The following is a 19,635-nucleotide window of genomic DNA, read 5'->3' on the forward strand; positions in this document are numbered from 1 at the left end:
GGTTCTGTTAGTAGTACTATCATTGGTTCTGTTAGAGTAGTACCATCATTGGTTCTGTTAGTAGTACTATCATTGGTTCTGTTATAGTAGTACCATCATTGGTTCTGTTAGTAGTACTATCATTGGTTCTGTTAGTAGTACTATCATTGGTTCTGTTAGAGTAGTACCATCATTGGTTCTGTTAGTAGTACTATCATTGGTTCTGTTAGAGTAGTACCATCATTGGTTCTGTTAGTAGTACTATCATTGGTTTTGTTAGTAGTACCATCATTGGTTCTGTTAGTAGTACTATCATTGGTTCTGTTAGAGTAGTACCATCATTGGTTCTGTTAGTAGTACTATCATTGGTTCTGTTAGAGTAGTACCATCATTGGTTCTGTTAGTAGTACCATCATTGGTTCTGTTAGTAGTACTATCATTGGTTCTGTTAGTAGTACTATCATTGGTTCTGTTAGTAGTACCATCATTGGTTCTGTTAGTAGTACCATCATTGGTTCTGTTAGAGTAGTACCATCATTGGCTCTGTTAGTAGTACTATCATTGGTTCTGTTAGAGTAGTACCATCATTGGTTCTGTTAGTAGTACCATCATTGGTTCTGTTAGTAGTACTATCATTGGTTCTGTTAGAGTAGTACCATCATTGGTTCTGTTAGTAGTACTAGCATTGAGTCTCATTGTTAAGCGCTCTCTCTGCCTGTTATACGAGGGAGAGGGGGAAACTGAAAATAAAGTCTGGGGGAGAATGTCGGTTGAGAATGTAAAGAAAGCGATGGGGTTATTCTTTGGGGACTGTGGAAGCAACCTTGAAGACTGGGTCTGCCAGAGTGGTACTATGAATCCAGACCACTGTTGAGAGCTCACTCTCTGGCTGCCATGCAGTTCCAGCCTGGCCTCTATATGAGCTGCTCTGCTCCACTCTCCTCTACCTATTAACCGGCTGACAGATCAGTAATAAACACAGCCTGTCACCTTACAGGCCTACCTCCCATTTACTGGAGAGCACATAAACCCTCCTCTCCCTCCCTCTCTCTCTCTCTTTTTTCCCTTCCCTTCATCCACAAAGCTCAATGGAGCTAAAACGTGATTTCGTTCCCAGTCCGTCGCCTCCAGAGCAGTAAATTCCCCTCTGCAGCCAGATAGTCCTGGAAAAATCATGAATATTAAATACATCCATGAATAAATAAATAACCAAAAGAAGAGGACTTTCTTCTCTCGCTAACCTCTTCAGTCTCCCGGCGGAGGAGTAAAAAGAGGTAGAAAATGCAAGGACCCCCTCCGGAGAAAAAGCTGGACGCTGGTTAAGCTAATTGGCTTTCTGTTTCAATCCCATGGCACTGTGTTTTCAACATGGTAAAACAAAGAGCTAACCGTGAGGTAGGATGGTTACTGGAGCAAACCCCCCCCCCCTCCACTTCACTTCAGTGGGATTATCAAACCACTTCCATCTCTGTGTAACCTGGGGGACGGCAGCCATACATATTGCAGTGCTTGTCAATGTATTCACCAACATGGATGCAAATGGCATTGTGACAAGACAGCTGGAAGGGGTTCTTTGTGTACACGGCAGTAAACGCAGGGCAAACAAGGAAGCGTACTCTCAGAGACAGTTGTCTGTGGTACTCACTCACACCTCGCTGACACAATGTACAAATAAACAGGTTCATTTTTCTTCCCTGGGCATGTACAGTATCCAAACACATTTCATGGTGTTGTGAGAAATCTGATGTACCTACTTATATGGTGTGTGTGTGTGTGTGTTTGTGTTTGAAAGAAAGAGAGAGAGAGAGCGAGCGAAGAGAGAGAATAGACCAGATTTTCACCTCACATGTCATCCGAAGCACATAAAGCTAAGTGAATAGTGTCCTAATGAAACCAAGTGAAACGGAGAGGTGTTCAGGATGACTGGGTCACACTCTTTAAGGAGATCAGTTAGACACTAAAGGCTGGTAACTGGAGAGACTGGAACATTTGCAGTAGCCAGCAAGCAGATGAAGGGTCTGGATCAGCACTCTGCAGTATCTCACGAGAGAGAGTGAGACAGAGAGAGAGAGAGAGGGGAGGAGAAATAGAGAGAGAGAAAGAGGGGAGGGAGAGAGGAAGAAAGAGAGAGAGAAAAAATGACACAGAGACAGAGAGACACAGAGACAGAGAGACAGAGAGAGAGAGAGGGGGGGGCACTTGTCAGGTTGTTTGATAGCTCTGAACAGCCGGGGTGACCTTCAGCTCCGACAGAAGTGGTTGGCTGGGGTCGTTACAGTGTGTGGATGAATGGGTACAATCAGAGGAAAGTCCCCAGTTTGTAAACATACCCACAGACACACACAAACACATTGATCTATGCACACACACGCATGCACAGTCACCCACACCACAATGGGCTCTATCCAGTGTACATTACATTGAACATCCACCCACACCTCAATGAAGAATTCACATCATTCTCCCCTTCTGAATGTCACTACTCTGCAGGACCCATAATGACCAGTCTCTCCATAATGACCAGTCTAATGACCAGGGTAATTTCGAGTCTCTCCCTAATAACCAGTCTAATGACCAGGGTAATTTCGAGTCTCTCCCTAATAACCAGTCTAATGACCAGTCTAATGACCAGTGTAACTTCCAGTCTCTGCCTAATAACCAGTGTAATTTCCAGTCTCTCCCTAATGACCAGTTTAACAACCAGTCTCTCCCTAATGACCACTCTAATAACCAGTATCTCCCTAATGACCACTCTAATAACCAGTCTCTGCCTAATGACCACTCTAATAACTAGTCTCTCCCTAATGACCACTCTAATAACCAGTCTCTCCCTAATGACCACTCTAATAACCAGTCTCTCCCTAATGACCACTCTAATAACCAGTCTCTCCCTAATGACCACTCTAATAACCAGTCTCTCCCTAATGACCAGTTTAACAACCAGTCTCTCCCTAATGACTACTCTAATAACCAGTCTCTCCTTAATGACCACTCTAATAACCAGTCTCTCCCTAATGACCACTCTAATAACCAGTCTCTCCCTAATGACCAGTTTAACAACAAGTCTCTCCCTAATGACCAGTCTAATGACCCGTCTCTCTTGGTTCCTATATCCCATATTTACCACAACACCTCTCCTCTCTCCATGGGTACCAGCATTGAATGCAATACTGCTTAGTGGACAGGGTGTCATTATAAAGCTAAATAGTTTAGTCATAAAATAGTAGTCATAATAGTAAACTATTAGTGAATAGTTTAACAGTAAATAGGTTTCTATACTAAATAGTTTAATAGTGAATAGGAAATAGTTTAATAGTGAATAGTTTAATAGGAAATAGTTTAATAGGAAATAGGTTTCTATACTAAATAGTTTAATAGTGAATAGTTTAATAGTGAATAGTTTAATAGGAAATAGGTTTCTATACTAAATAGTTTAATAGTGAATAGTTTAATAGTGAATAGTTTAATAGTGAATAGTTTAATAGTTTAATAGTGAATAGTTTAATAGTAAATAGTTTAATAGTAAATAGTTTAATAGTGAATAGTTTAATAGTGAATAGTTTTCATTAGTTAATAGTTTAATAGCAAATAGTTTTCATTAGTTAATAGTTTAATAGTGAATAGTTTAATAGTGAATAGTTTAATAGTGAATAGTTTAATAGTGAATAGTTTAATAGTTTAATAGTGAATAGTTTAATAGTGAATAGTTTAATAGTGAATAGTTTAATAGTGAATAGTTTAATAGTTTAATAGTGAATAGTTTAATAGTTTAATAGTTTAATAGTTTAATAGTTTAATAGTGAATAGTTTAATAGTGAATAGTTTAATAGTGAATAGTTTAATAGTGAATAGTTTAATAGTTTAATAGTGAATAGTTTAATAGTTTAATAGTTTAATAGTTTAATAGTTTAATAGTTTAATAGTGAATAGTTTAATAGTTTAATAGTTTAATAGTTTAATAGTGAATAGTTTAATAGTGAATAGTTTAATAGTGAATAGTGAATAGTTTAATAGTTTAATAGTGAATAGTTTAATAGTTTAATAGTTTAATAGTTTAATAGTGAATAGTTTAATAGTTTAATAGTTTAATAGTTTAATAGTGAATAGTTTAATAGTGAATAGTTTAATAGTGAATAGTTTAATAGTGAATAGTTTAATAGTTTAATAGTGAATAGTTTAATAGTTTAATAGTTTAATAGTTTAATAGTGAATAGTTTAATAGTTTAATAGTTTAATAGTTTAATAGTTTAATAGTGAATAGTTCAATAGTGAATAGTTTAATAGTTTAATAGTTTAATAGTGAATAGTTTAATAGTGAATAGTTTAATAGTTTAATAGTTTAATAGTTTAATAGTGAATAGTTTAATAGTGAATAGTTTAATAGTTTAATAGTGAATAGTTTAATAGTGAATAGTTTAATAGTGAATAGTTTAATAGTGAATAGTTTAATAGTGAATAGTTTAATAGTTTAATAGTTTAATAGTTTAATAGTTTAATAGTTTAATAGTGAATAGTTTAATAGTGAATAGTTTAATAGTTTAATAGTGAATAGTTTAATAGTTTAATAGTGAATAGTTTAATAGTGAATAGTTTAATAGTTTAATAGTGAATAGTTTAATAGTTTAATAGTGAATAGTTTAATAGTTTAATAGTGAATAGTTTAATAGTGAATAGTTTTCAATAGTGAATAGTTTAATAGTGAATAGTTTAATAGTTTAATAGTGAATAGTTTAATAGTGAATAGTTTAATAGTTTAATAGTGAATAGTTTAATAGTTTAATAGTGAATAGTTTAATAGTTTAATAGTGAATAGTTTAATAGTGAATAGTTTAATAGTTTAATAGTGAATAGTTTAATAGTGAATAGTTTAATAGTAAATAGTTTAATAGTGAATAGTTTAATAGTGAATAGTTTTCAATAGTGAATAGTTTAATAGTGAATAGTTTTCAATAGTGAATAGTTTTCAATAGTGAATAGTTTTCAATAGTGAATAGTTTTCAATAGTGAATAGTTTTCAATAGTGAATAGTTTAATAGTGAATAGTTTAATAGTTTAATAGTGAATAGTTTAATAGTTTAATAGTGAATAGTTTAATAGTGAATAGTTTAATAGTGAATAGTTTAATAGTGAATAGTTTAATAGTGAATAGTTTAATAGTGAATAGTTTAATAGTGAATAGTTTAATAGTGAATAGTTTAATAGTGAATAGTTTAATAGTAAATAGTTTAATAGTGAATAGTTTAATAGTGAATAGTTTAATAGTAAATAGTTTAACAGTGAATCGTTTAATAGTGAATAGTTTAATAGTAAATAGTTTAACAGTAAATTGTTTCTAAATAAGTCAACGTTCATAAGCAGTTTACTAGCAGACCTTTAAGTCAGCAGACCTTTAAGTAAAGTGTCAACACTGTCTAATCCTTCCACCGCTCTGCTGCCCTGTCAGGTCTGAGGCAGCTAGCTGAACAAGAGAAGAGGTCCTTTCCTGTCTAATCCTTCCACCGCTCTGCTGCCCTGTCAGGTCTGAGGCAGCTAGCTGGACAAGAGAAGAGGTCCTTTCCTGTCTAATCCTTCCACCGCTCTGCTGCCCTGTCAGGTCTGAGGCAGCTAGCTGGACAATAGAAGAGGTCCTTTCCTGTCTAATCCTTCCACCGCTCTGCTGCCCTGTCAGGTCTGAGGCAGCTAGCTGAACAAGAGAAGAGGTCCTTTCCTGTCTAATCCTTCCACCGCTCTGCTGCCCTGTCAGGTCTGAGGCAGCTAGCTGGACAAGAGAAGAGGTCTTTTCCTGTCTAATCCTTCCACCGCTCTGCTGCCCTGTCAGGTCTGAGGCAGCTAGCTGGACAAGAGAAGAGGTCCTTTCCTGTCTAATCCTTCCACCGCTCTGCTGCCCTGTCAGGTCTGAGGCAGCTAGCTGGACAAGAGAAGAGGTCTTTTCCTGTCTAATCCTTCCACCGCTCTGCTGCCCTGTCAGGTCTGAGGCAGCTAGCTGGACAAGAGAAGAGGTCCTTTCCTGTCTAATCCTTCCACCGCTCTGCTGCCCTGTCAGGTCTGAGGCAGCTAGCTGGACAAGAGAAGAGGTCCTTTCCTGTCTAATCCTTCCACCGCTCTGCTGCCCTGTCAGGTCTGAGGCAGCTAGCTGGACAAGAGAAGAGGTCTTTTCCTGTCTAATCCTTCCACCGCTCTGCTGCCCTGTCAGGTCTGAGACAGCTAGCTGGACAAGAGAAGAGGTCCTTTCCTGTCTAATCCTTCCACCGCTCTGCTGCCCTGTCAGGTCTGAGGCAGCTAGCTGGACAAGAGAAGAGGTCATTTCCTATCTAACACAGTGGAGGGCTGAAGAACAGTCCCACTGGGCCTCCCTGAACGAGAGTGGCGGCAGTAGCCCCCTGACCCTGTGTGTTAGGGAGGCAACCCAGGCGGAAGACAAGAACAAAAGAGTGAGAGAGAGAGAGAGAGAGAGAGAGAGAGAGAGAGAGAGAGAGAGAGAGAGAGAGAATTGAAATTGAATTAAATTGAGAGAGGGAGAGAGACAGAGAATTGAAATGTAATTAAATTGAGAGAGCGAGGGAGAGAGACACAGAAACAGAGAGTGACAGAGAGAGACACTGTGAATAGATACAGAATGTCTGCTTGGCTCTAGCAGCTAACCCTCTAAATACTCGGCCAGCTTCTAACAGCAGGTTCCCCCGTTTGACTCACAGAAACACACAGACACCACCCCCCCACCCACCAGCACTTGTGTGGGGTTCACAGGTGGTCTCCCTGGAGATGGTTCTGAGCCTTCAGAGGCTGCAGAGTAATAGAGGGTGAAATACTAGCTGGATATAAAGAGGAGATGACAGGTCCAATAGTGTGCTAGAAATTAACTGTCTGGGGACTAGTTGGATATCTTATAGGTTACACTCAATATAAAGGTAATAAGGCATTATTCAATGTATTAAAGGGATATTGCATTCAAAATATACATGTTACTGTTTAGAATGGATGCCTAGACTTAGTGGTCTATGGACTCAACGTTAGGGATCTAAGATTTGGGTTAGCGCAGTTAGCTCACAGCTTAGCATTAGCTCACAGCTTAGCATTAGCATAACTCCATGCAAATCAATGGGAGTGGAACCAGTTAGCAAATACAGAATGATGACTAAATGGTTTCCTCAGATGATATACCTATTGTTGTTTTTTATGAGCACAAGCAACTTAACCCTCTGGGCTGTTGCTTGAATTCACCCCTTCACAATACAACTGAAATCCTCCCTTACTGATCAAGGGCAGTGCTAGTATTTTACCTTGAATCTCCCAAAGACCCGCCATCCATCTTAAAGGATCGGAGACGGGAGAGGGGGACATAAACAACCCTTCATGTCTCAGGAGTTTGTCAAAAATGAACAAAAGAGCTTGCAGGTACATCCCCAGCTACAGCGGGGGAATGTGCTCTGACCTATTAGAAATCACACCATACATTAACAACACTGACACTACAGTAGCTACAGTCTCCCACATCCCCTGGGCAACCTGACATCAACATCTTGTCTTTACAGATTGCTCTTTGAGAGACTTTGTGAGCGCATTAATATTTTTAAAAATCTTTTGCAAAACATGTTCATTTTTGCACAAGACCTATGTTTGTTTGTGTGTATACAGTGTGTGTGTGTGTGTGTGTGTGTGTGTGTGTGTGTGTGTGTGTAGATGCAGCGCTTGTGTGAGAATTGTGTTCCCCCACAGAAAGCTCAACCATACTCGTTGGGATCTACTCTGCGACACAGAAAGCTCTACCAGACTCGTTGGGATCTACTCTGCGACACAGAAATCTCAACCAAACTCGTTGGGATCTACTCTGCGACACAGAAAGGTCAACCAAACTCGTTGGGATCTACTCTGCGACACAGAAAGTTCAACCAAACCTAATAGGATCTACTCTGTGACACAGAAATCTCAACCAAACTCGTTGGGATCCACTCTGCGACACAGACATCTCAACCAAACTCGTTGGGATCTACTCTGCGACACAGCAATCTCAACCAAACTTGTTGGGATCTACTCTGCGACACAGAAAGGTCAACCAAACAAGTTAGGATCTGCTCTGCGACACAGAAATCTCAACCAAACTCGTTGGGATCTACTCTGCGACACAGAAAGTTCAACCAAACTTGTTGGGATCTACTCTGCGACACAGAAATCTCAACCAAACTCGTTGGGATCTACTCTGCGACACAGAAAGCTCAACGAAACTCATTGGGATCTACTCTGCAACACAGAAAGCTCAACCAAACTCGTTGGGATCTACTCTGCGACACAGAAAGCTCAACCAGACTCGTTGGGATCTACTACTCTGCGACACAGAAAGCTCAACCAGACTCGTTGGGATCTACTACTCTGCGACACAGAAAGCTCAACCAAACTCGTTGGGATCTACTACTTTGCGACACAGAAAGCTCAACCAAACTCGTTGGGATCTACTACTCTGCGACACAGAAAGCTCAACCAAACTCGTTGGGATCTACTACTCTGCGACACAGAAAGCTCAACCAGACTCGTTGGGATCTACTACTCTGCGACACAGAAAGCTCAACCAGACTCGTTGGGATCTACTCTGCGACACAGAAAGCTCAACCAGACTCGTTGGGATCTACTACTCTGCGACACAGAAAGCTCAACCAGACTCGTTGGGATCTACTCTGCAACACAGAAAGCTCAACCAGACTCGTTGGGATCTACTCTGCGACACAGAAAGCTCAACCAAACTCGTTGGGATCTACTCTGCAACACAGAAAGCTCAACCAAACTCGTTGGGATCTACTCTGCGACACAGAAAGACGCAGCACTTACAGATCTTATGTTTCCCTTTCATGGGGAATTTCACCAGCAGCTCCTGAGGGTTGGTGCAGACGAAGACGAACGGAGAGCCAGACTCCTCGCAGGTCTGAGGAAACTGCAGGAAACACAGAAACAGTCAGAGCACTGCTTTTCCTAAGGACAGACAGGAGTGGTGACACTGGGAACCTTCATTGCTGTTAGACTGATACATCCTGGTCAGGAAGGACAGAGAACCTACAGGTAGATAGAACCTGTTATTATCAGAGTAATACCATAGACATGAAAGCAATATAACCTGGAATAAAGGGTTCTCCGTTTTTAATTGAAGCATGTTTACATGGAATCTCTACATCCCTGTGGAAAGGGTGGCGTAACACCTTATAACTCGTTATACATTATGAAACAAACACGACACTGAGACACCACAATCATCAGAGGGGTTACGCAACATGACATCATCATTCTACATACATCATCATCATTCTACATACATCTTCATCTGTTCTACAAAACATGATTTTATAAAGACACAGTGGTAGAAAAAAGAGGGAGGGGCTGGATGTGGGGGAAATGAAATCATTGGTATATTACTATATTATAAGGTTCCATAATAAACCATTTAGAAGGCATTTATAAAGTGTGTGTTCACCATGTATTAATCATTACTCCCACATTATTAAACCATTTACTAATCATTAGTAAATTATTTTTGCAGTCCCTAATCTAAACTGAGTCCTATTAATACTTTAAAAAAAATACGTCATAAATGTTTTGAGTGACCAGTGTAATTTCTCACAAAACGAAGGCCATGTTATTGGTAGCCATTCCAGCAGTACCTGGTCAAAAACAAGCACACAAGACAGGACGTTAAAAGGAAATATATATTCATGTCTGAATAACTAGCTTACTAACATTTACACATGTGGGAGTAATGATTAATAAATGGTGAGCAAACTGTAAATGCCTTACAAATGGTTTACTATGGACCCTTAAAATGAAGTGTTACCAAATTGGTATCATCATGTTGTAGCTTGTTATTACAGCTGTAATCATCTCTCTACTGTGACAGCTTTATTATTTACACAATATGACATCTCTTTCAGGCCCTAGCTCCAGACAGTACTGTTGATACATAGATAGGGTGGCTGGTAGCCTAACAGTTAGAGCGTTGGGCCAGAAACCGAAAGGTTGCTGAATCGAAAACCCGAGCCGACAGGGTAAAACGTCTGCCGGTGTGCCCTTGAGCAAGGTACTTAAACCTAATTTGCTCCAGGTGCGCCATACTACTATGGAAGACCCTGTAAAACAACACATTTCACTGCACCTGTCAGGTGTATTTGACAATAAAACATTTTTTGTTGTTAATTAACACTCCCACTGCAAAGCATGGAGCCCTGGAAAGAAGAAACATCTCTCCCTCCCTCTGATTGGTTGTTCAGGTGACAGTAGGGGGAATTGACTGACACTTTCATGACAAAGGAGTCATCTTTCCAATCTGTCCAGGTGGAGCAGCTCTCAGCTCATCCAATTTCCTCCAGCACGTCTATCAGATAGTGCCGTGATTGCATCTCTGCGAAATCAGGAAGCGGCGGCTTTTCATGACGGCTCGCTTCTTTCCTCTACACCCCCTCTGTCTCTCTTAAGAGCAGCACTGAAGGTTGTGACTAATCCAGGGCTTTTAGGAGAATCGACAAGACAGACAGTTTGTGTGGTTCCTGACAAACTGGGAGAGGTGATGGGGCTGCTTATTACACTTCCCAGTCAACGCTGAACTGACCGTAATAACCACATGTGATGAAACATCATTGAACACCCTCTGAAGCTCAACAGGGATTCCACAGTGGCGGCTTGTTGTAGAACCCGATAGAAACACACTAGTAATGGTGTTTTGCAGTCCGACTCTGAATGACACTCCGGTAGCGAAGTGTGAGGTTCAACCTTTGAGTGCTTCTCTGCTAAATTGGGAGAGTAGCGCTATAAATCTCTCACCAATTTTGCAACATTCCGAGTGGTTACGGGGGTTAGCGAACACAGGGGTTGTCAACAGAAAAGATGGAAGTCCTATATCATACTGCATAGCTATCCCTCTTCTATCATCTCAGTCAGGGGAAATAGCCCATATCCTAAAGCAAGCATCCCACTACGGTAATTATGAACGTCAGTCTGGAGGAAGAGAGGCCTCCTTGTTCCACTTGGGTATGGGGGAGGTGTATTTACAAGACTGGTGCAGCCAGTCCATTACAGAAGACATCAAACGCTTCCCTTACATGTGTTTTCACCTGCTGTGATGCGTGCTTGAATATTCTCACTTAAAGCTAACTTGGGAGTGTGTAAGCACATTCAGCTTTGAGATGGCAGTAGTAGTATTTTTCCAGGTTTTGAAAGGAAAACAAAATGGTGGTTGTGGTGGTCCGTCTAAATCCAGATGAATTGAGAGTAGCTGAATCCAGCGTCTGAGTGAGCTCATGTCAAAAACACAGCCGGTCGCCCGCTCTTTCATCCTCCATTAGCCAATTAGCATTTAAAGCTGTTGAATCGAGCCGGCTTTGCCTCCCCTCCCCGAGTCTAATTGTTTCCATACCATGCTAATCAAAAAGGCATGAAACATTGGGCCGTAGCAGTGCCGTGGCTCACTCAAACACTCCAAATGCATCAGGCATGATCTAATGAGGTCAAAATACACACGCTAACAAAGGGATACAACTCTGACTCCATAAAAGCCTTCATTGTTCCATATTCCAAAACCTCTCTGATAACGTAGGCCTTGTACACACTGAAGGTTTGACATCATTAAAAGCTTAACATTTTTAATTAAGAGCCACATTTGTACAGTTTGCCCTAATGTTTTAAATTAAACTGCATCCCAACAAAGAAAGTATATAAAACAAATATTGAGTTTTGAGTCTAGGTTCTCGAAATCTTCTGTCTTAAATCATGCAAATGTCTTAGACTTGATGAAAATATGAGGGCAGATTGGACCTCAAACTGGCTCAAGTGTTCAATTGCTAGTTTTGTGCTAATTCTCTCACAGTCACAAACACTGGGAAGATGTGTCCAAAATGTGCAACTCTTCCAAAAGTTTGGAGAATTTCCAAATCGTTAGCAAGCGGGCACCGGCAGGTTTGACTGCTGCCAATGTTGCTATGGTTTCACTGACAATGGCAACTCTCTCAGCAATGTTACAGGCACCTTCTTTTAGTTTTGCAACGATACCCTCATTAAAATAGTGTTTTTGGGTGTTCAAGGAGAGGACACAGTGAACTAGCTAGCTCTTCTTTGAGAGTCTTCAGTCTGCTAAGGATTCCCGCGGCTCAACGTACTGCAGCTCTTTAATAATAGTTTCCCAGGTGGTGAGTGGTGGGTTAGCCACCTTCCCTACAGTACAGACATTTCAGAAAAGAGAGGCCCTTGAATGAAAACAACCCCCTATAAACACAGTGGGGAAAAAAGGAAAGGAAAAAAATGGCTTGCAGCCTCGCCATCCGCCTCAGCCAAGTTAATAAACGGCCCATTCTTTTCAATTTGCTGGGATATTGCCAGCGGGCTGCAACAATAAGCGCCTGTAATAATATGAAATTCACAGAGTCCATTGGAGACCAGAGACATACTCTGCAGGACGGGGATGTTGGCTAGGTGAGGAGGATATTACAGGATCATTCAAGGGGCAGAGAAAGTGCACCAAGGCCCCTCAAAGGCTGCGCCCACCTCTGTCCCCTCACAAAGACACGGGATAGAAGTTGGCCCTCAGCACAGATCTAGGATCAGTTCACCCCCGTCAAACACAAACCTCAATCACAAGTAGGTAAACTGCTAACGTGACATCAGATCAACAAGTAGGGTGAACTCCACCCTGCACGGCCCAAAACTACAAGAAAAACACAGCTCTGGGCTTCCAACAGAACAGCAAGAGCCCTATAAGCTGTATGGGTCCATGCTGCTGGTCTATGACTGGTGAACAAGCCAATACTGTTTGCTCTGCCTCCCCCCTCTCACTCTCCCTGGTCCTTTTCAGCTGCTGTTGGCAATTAGGGGAGGCAGAGACAAGCAATCTCCTCTCTCTCTCTCTGAGGCCAGGCGCTGCGCAGCAGCGGTGGTGGTAATGGGCCTGTGTGGCTGTGGCTTTGGCCCTGCCTGGTCGGGCCCCGCTTGGCTGCACTCAATCTCAGCCCAATAAAAAGGCCTTCATTGGCAGGGAGCTACTGAGCCACAGGAGCAGGGAGCTGTGGAGGAGGCTTTTAACAAAGGGTGGGAAAAAGAGGGAGGGTGGGAAGACAGGGAGAGACAGAGATGGATAGAGACAGAGAGAAGAGGCAGAGAAATCAGAAGAGAAAGATAGAAAGAGAGAAACAGAGAGAGACAAAGACAGAAAAAAAGAGAGAGTGGGTGAAAAACCCAAAATACTAAGGCTTTGTCAAGGCTGGTTTCACACTGAGAGTAAAGAAACAGATGTACTGGTCTGAGTCCCGTTGATGGGTCATGTGACCTGTGTCTTCACTGTAAACCCACTTCAAGCTAAAATAAATGATAGTGGTGGAGGGTGGCTTTTCAGATCATTGAGCTTCAATATAGTCATTCTTGTTCCACCCATTCATTCTCATCCAGCTGATTGTAGCTTTGTAGCCGTTTATTCAGACTGCTCCTAGGAAATCTTTTAAAATGTGTTACATTTAATGTTTCTGAACAAATTACAAAGTCAAGGAACGGTGGTAAAACTAGTAAAGGTATTTGTAGAAGGCAGACATCCTGAAGAACAACGTGACTGACCACTTTAAGGATTCCATCTTTATAAACCATTTGCTTTAGTAACAGGAAGCACCCAAACAAGTCTGAAATTGCCAAGAAGCTGACAACACTCCTTCAGTAGCATAACAACACATTTATGTTGAATGGCTGAACATCTTCATTTCCACCACAAGAACATTATGAGAAAGTAATCCAAATCAATATGAAACTGCTGTATTACAGACTGTCCTTCAGCCACAGAATCAACCGGTGTCAAGTAGGAGAGTGCACATTAATTATCTAAGAGTGTCCAACACTGACTCATTTTTTTTTACATTATTAATATCCTCAAGCCGAGGAAAGACATCTGTTTATTAGGAGCTCTGAGCCGGCAAGGAGGGTCTTCAATTATTCCATTGTGTCAGTCCGCTCGACTGCTAAAACACAGCTACATGCCCAGGCTAAACATGAGGACTTTTCTTTCCAATATAGCCATACTGGGACCTCTGGTGTTGATTTAAGTGTATCTGAAGAACAAAGACTGTTTTATGTGGATAATTATAAAAGGACTTATTACATAGTCTCTCCTGGCAGACTGACTGTTAGCGCTAACATAAATGGAGTAGCTAGCTAGCGCACGCAAGACTTGGTTTCGAGTTGTAACTATGACACAATTGATAATGAAAGCTAACATTGTCCTCTTTAACTGCTGAACTGAAACAGCTCCCGTTCAGCCCAATCAAAGGTCTTCTCTGTCCTGGCACCCCATTGGTGGAACCAGTTTCCTCCTGATGCTAGGACAGCAGCCTCCTAGCCAATCTTCTGAAAACATCTGAAACCCTCCCTCTTCAGTACCTTAATTACCCCCCCCAAAAAAACAACATTGCAATTACTTATCCTACTAGCTCTGACTTTGCTGATAATCTCTTTATTTACGACAAATGTACTTACTACGACTGTGATGTGGTTGTCTCACCTAGCTATCTTAATATGAATGCACTAACTGTCAGTCGCTGTGGATAAGAGTGTTTGATAAATTACGAAAACGTATATGTAAAATAATTAGTTGCTACATACATTTTTTGACTTATACATTAATGCTATATACACATTTTATACAATTGTTTTTAAGAACATAACTTATGTCTCATGAGCTTAGTTCAACTGTCACACCCCATCAGAACCCAACATATGACCTCCAATGTTTGTTTCTCCAATGTTACATTTCTCCCATCCCTCAGCTTTTTAACAAAACCACTTTGTTATCGTTTTAATGAAAGATTAAAGCTTTTAAAAGGTCCAATGCAGTTGTTTTATCTCAATATCAAATCAATTCTGGGTAACAATTAAGTACCTTACTGTGATCGTTTTCAATTAAAATTGTCAAAATGAAGCAGAAATAACTTCTTAGCAAAGATTGCTCAAGCAATAATTTATCTAGAACTGTCTGTCAGTGTTTTGAGAGGGGAGGGGGAAAGTGAAAACTAGCTGTTATTGGCAGAGAGGTCTGGAACTCTCGTATTGGTCTATTAACTCATTTACTGCCTGGTGATGTCACCAGTCAGGCCAAAACGCCAGCCCACATAAACAGGCTGACATTTTAGGCGGTCTTTTCAAACCGCTTACACTAAAAGCACATTATCATCATTTTCAAAATGTTACAGTAATATCCCAACTCCGTGTGGACAACTATATAAAACACAAGAACATTTCATTTATTTTTTGACTGCACTGGGACTTTAAAGCTCCTGCAGTTTGACAAGTGGGTCGGAGCATCATGGTTTATTTATTTTACCTCAGGGCTCCACAAACATGACGATTCAAATCGCAGAGAGCCTCAGTGAAGAGCTAGCAAGAGACACATTAGCAATTTAGCTTTAGTGATGACAGGTGTAATGAAGTCATGTGTTTGCACAGGAAGATTTACACCAGTTGCCTCGCATAGCGAAGTCCCATTTTCCCAGCCCTGTTTATGACTTCACCTCCTGTGGTGGGCCTCGAGCGGCAAGAAAACAGGACGGCCTCACAACACCCACAGTGTTTTTAGACTCAACAACGTGTCCCACTGTTGGAACGTTCCTGGCATTGGGTCTGATCTACACTATAAGCCTACAGTTACCTCTCTGTCCGAAGTCTACTAGGTTCTGACAGAGAAGGAGAATACCGTGTTTAACCTACTATGTGTTGAATATTTGTAAATTCGACATCTCTTCTTTTGACTATTTAGGGAATAACGATGCACTTGAGAAACGTGTCTCTGTAAACCTATACTAAACATCTAAATAGCACTTGGACAAAAAGTTACCAAATAGCACTTGGACAAAAAGTTACCAAATAGCACTTGGACAAAATGTTACCAAATAGCACTTGGACAAAAAGTTACCAAATAGCACTTGGACAAAAAGTTACCAAATAGCACTTGGACAAAATGCTAGAGGAAATATAGAACTACAGTGTAATAATAATACACCATAAAATCATGGAATGACTGCACCTACATGTGTTGAATGTACATTTGATGTGTTAGTGGGCAGACTATTGTACATGTGTTGAATGTACATTTGATGTGTTAGTGGGCAGACTGTTGTACATGTGTTGAATGTACATTTGTGTTAGTGGGCAGACTATTGTACATGTGCACTGCATTAGACAACCTCTTTACCGAGCATACGGCTTTACCCAACTTCACACATACACACACACACATACGTGAATTCCCCCAGGGACAATTACCATGTCTGCTTTCAAAACCAGACTTCAAAGAACTCCAGGGAATCTTAAGCATTAAAACTTGTTATTTTCCTTCACAATCTCCCTTTATCCCCATCACAAATCCACCTCCTTTAGTGGCAATACTGTCAGCGAAATGGATTGGATTTCAGTCAGCTAACAAACCGTTTCATGGCTACATTTTGATTTGATAATAGGGAAATGGAGATAGAGAGGGAGTTTATGAACGCGTCTCTCTCCTGAGGTGAGTGTTAGCTTTGATAGTGGGCCAAAGGAAAAGAGTCCCCCATCTGTGTTCACTCAGCCCCTGTGGGAAGTGGTTGGCTCTCGGTCTCTCTGTCCTGGCTGCTTGCTCACAGATGAAAGAAAAGATGTGAATCTATACATGTGAAAATACAAGAACACCTATCCCATAGTTAAAATAATATTGTACTGTGGCACTAGTAATAATGTTAAGTTACAATATATTTTCTATTAATTTTATTGTTATGGAAAAAGAGAAAAAAATATACTAAGTGTCCAGGTTACATAGAGCCTCTTGGTTTGACAGAGCTCTTCCCACAGGCTGTTATTGGAGTGGAGGTGGTACAGGAGAAGCTGTGTTGGAGTGGAGGTGGTACAGGAGAAGCTGTGTTGGAGTGGAGGTGGTACAGGAGAAGCTGTGTTGGAGTGGAGGTGGTACAGGACAAGCTGTAATGGAGTGGAGGTGGTACAGGAGAAGCTATTTTGGAGTGGAGGTGGTACAGGAGACGCTGTAATGGAGTGGAGATGGTACAGGAGAAGCTGTGTTGGAGTGGAGATGGTACAGGAGAAGCTGTGTTGGAGTGGAGATGGTACAGGAGAAGCTGTGTTGGAGTGGAGGTGGTACAGGAGAAGCTGTAATGGAGTGGAGATGGTACAGGAGAAGCTATTTTGGAGTGGAGGTGGTACAGGAGAAGCTGTAATGGAGTGGAGGTGGTACAGGAGAAGCTATTTTGGAGTGGAGGTGGTAGGGGAGAAGCTGTAATGGAGTGGAGGTGGTACAGGAGAAGCTGTGTTGGAGTGGAGGTGGTACAGGAGAAGCTGTAATGGAGTGGAGATGGTACAGGAGAAGCTGTAATGGAGTGGAGATGGTACAGGAGAAGCTATTTTGGAGTGGAGATGGTACAGGAGAGGCTGTCTGGTCATCAAGCCTCAGATTGTGACACACACAGGGCGAGAAAGGAGGATGACTGGAGGAGGATGAGGCAGCGGGGCATCCTCTCCTCCTTTTCCCTCCCTCGCTCTCATCTGTCACCGGGAGGAAGTTGCTGAGCAGACAAACCTTCGCCTGAGGAGCACAATTGAGTTTGTAATCTCTTGACCCTGCAGCAGCGGTACAGCCAGCTCCGTCCCTCCCTCCCCCCTCGCTCCCTCCCTCCCTCATGAAGACAGATGCCTGTAGCGGTGATGCTGCTTAGCTGGAGGTCTGACAAGGTGATGCCTCCTGCTCCATTACACACACACATGGACATTATATATACAGAGACACGTGTGCGTGCACCTCACGTGTCCACACACACACACACACACACACACACACACACACACAGCCTGTCTAGCCCTGTCCTCTGAGCTGAAATGATGTCGTGACGCACCCATGGAACGCTGACACAAACAAAGGAGCTAAATGTCAGACAGATGTAAGACTGGGGGCCTGATCCTGTGACACGGGAACAAGCAGCAGCCTGGGTGACAGGACCAGCCTGGGTGACAGGACCAGCCTGGGTGACAGGACCAGCCTGGGTGACAGGACCAGCCTACCAGCCTGGGTGACAGGACCAGCCTACCAGCCTGGGTGACAGGACCCGCCTACCAGCCTGGGTGACAGGACCAGCCTGGGTGACAGGACCAGCCTGGGTGACAGGACCAGCCTGGGTGACAGGACCAGCCTACCAGCCTGGGTGGCAGGACCAGCCTGGGTGACAGGACCAGCCTGGGTGACAGGACCAGCCTGGGTGACAGGACCAGCCTGGGTGACAGGACCAGCCTACCAGCCTGGGTGACAGGACCAGCCTACCAGCCTGGGTGACAGGACCCGCCTACCAGCCTGGGTGACAGGACCAGCCTGGGTGACAGGACCAGCCTGGGTGACAGGACCAGCCTGGGTGACAGGACCAGCCTACCAGCCTGGGTGGCAGGACCAGCCTGGGTGACAGGACCAGCCTGGGTGACAGGACCAGCCTGGGTGACAGGACCAGCCTACCAGCCTAGGTGACAGGACCAGTCTGGGTGGCAGGACCAGCCTGGGTGACAGGACCAGCCTGGGTGACAGGACCAGCCTGGGTGACAGGACCAGCCTACCCGCCTGGGTGACAGGACCAGCCTGGGTGACAGGACCAGCCTGGGTGACAGGACCAGCCTGGGTGACAGGACCAGCCTGGGTGACAGGACCAGCCTGGGTGACAGGACCAGCCTGGGTGACAGGACCAGCCTACCAGCCTGGGTGACAGGACCAGCCTGGGTGACAGGACCAGCCTGGGTGACAGGACCAGCCTGGGTGGCAGGACCAGCCTGGGTGACAGGACCAGCCTGGGTGACAGGACCAGCCTGGGTGACAGGACCAGCCTGGGTGACAGGACCAGCCTGGGTAACAGGACCAGCCTGGGTGGCAGGACCAGCCTGGGTGACAGGACCAGCCTGGGTGACAGGACCAGCCTGGGTGACAGGACCAGCCTGGGTGACAGGACCAGCCTGGGTGGCAGGACCAGCCTGGGTGACAGGACCAGCCTGGGTGACAGGACCAGCCTCACAGTGAAAACAATAAACCAGCTCAAAAAGCTCCAGGCATGGTGGCTATTTTTTTATCATTCCAACATTCTGCAATGGCAGCACCTCCACATAAGCATACCTACCTTAATCCTCCACTGTCCCAGGAAGAAAGGTGGACGTCCTCCAGACCATGCCAAACACTTGCCGACTACACCACAATTTGGCCAAGTCTAGAAACAGCCCTTAACAGAGGCATTAGGCCAAGTCTAGAAACAGCCCCTAGCAGAGGCATTAGGCCAAGTCTAGAAACAGCCCCTAGCAGAGGCATTAGGCCAAGTCTAGAAACAGCCCCTAGCAGAGGCATTAGGCCAAGTCTAGAAACAGCCCCTAACAGAGGCTTTAGGCCAAGTCTAGAAACAGCCCCTAACAGAGGCATTAGGCCAAGTCTAGAAACAGCCCCTAGCAGAGGCATTAGGCCAAGTCTAGAAACATCCCCTAACAGAAGCATTAGGCCAAGTCTAGAAACAGCCCCTGACAGAGGCATTAGGCCAAGTCTAGAAACATCCCCTAACAGAAGCATTAGGCCAAGTCTAGAAACAGCCCCTAACAGAGGCATTAGGCCAAGTCTAGAAACAGCCCCTAACAGAGGCATTAGGCCAAGTCTAG

At 43.1% G+C, this 19,635-nt stretch overlaps 1 protein-coding gene across 2 annotated transcripts in view; it reads right to left on the reverse strand.

Moving 5' to 3' along the window:
- trip4 (thyroid hormone receptor interactor 4) overlaps window positions 1-19,635 on the reverse strand; it is a 74,315-nt gene that overhangs the window by 25,232 nt on the left and 29,448 nt on the right. The window contains exon 11 of one of the 2 annotated variants that reach the window (XM_036963516.1): window positions 8,800-8,902. The exons of the other annotated variant lie outside the window; for it this stretch is intronic. Within the exon in view, the coding sequence (XP_036819411.1) occupies window positions 8,800-8,902 (103 nt within the window). The remainder of the gene's footprint in view (window positions 1-8,799; window positions 8,903-19,635) is intronic. 2 annotated transcript variants of the gene reach the window in all.

The sequence above is a fragment of the Oncorhynchus mykiss genome, chromosome 26 (assembly GCF_013265735.2).
Source record: "Oncorhynchus mykiss isolate Arlee chromosome 26, USDA_OmykA_1.1, whole genome shotgun sequence".
NCBI classification, from domain to species: Eukaryota; Metazoa; Chordata; class Actinopteri; order Salmoniformes; family Salmonidae; genus Oncorhynchus; species Oncorhynchus mykiss.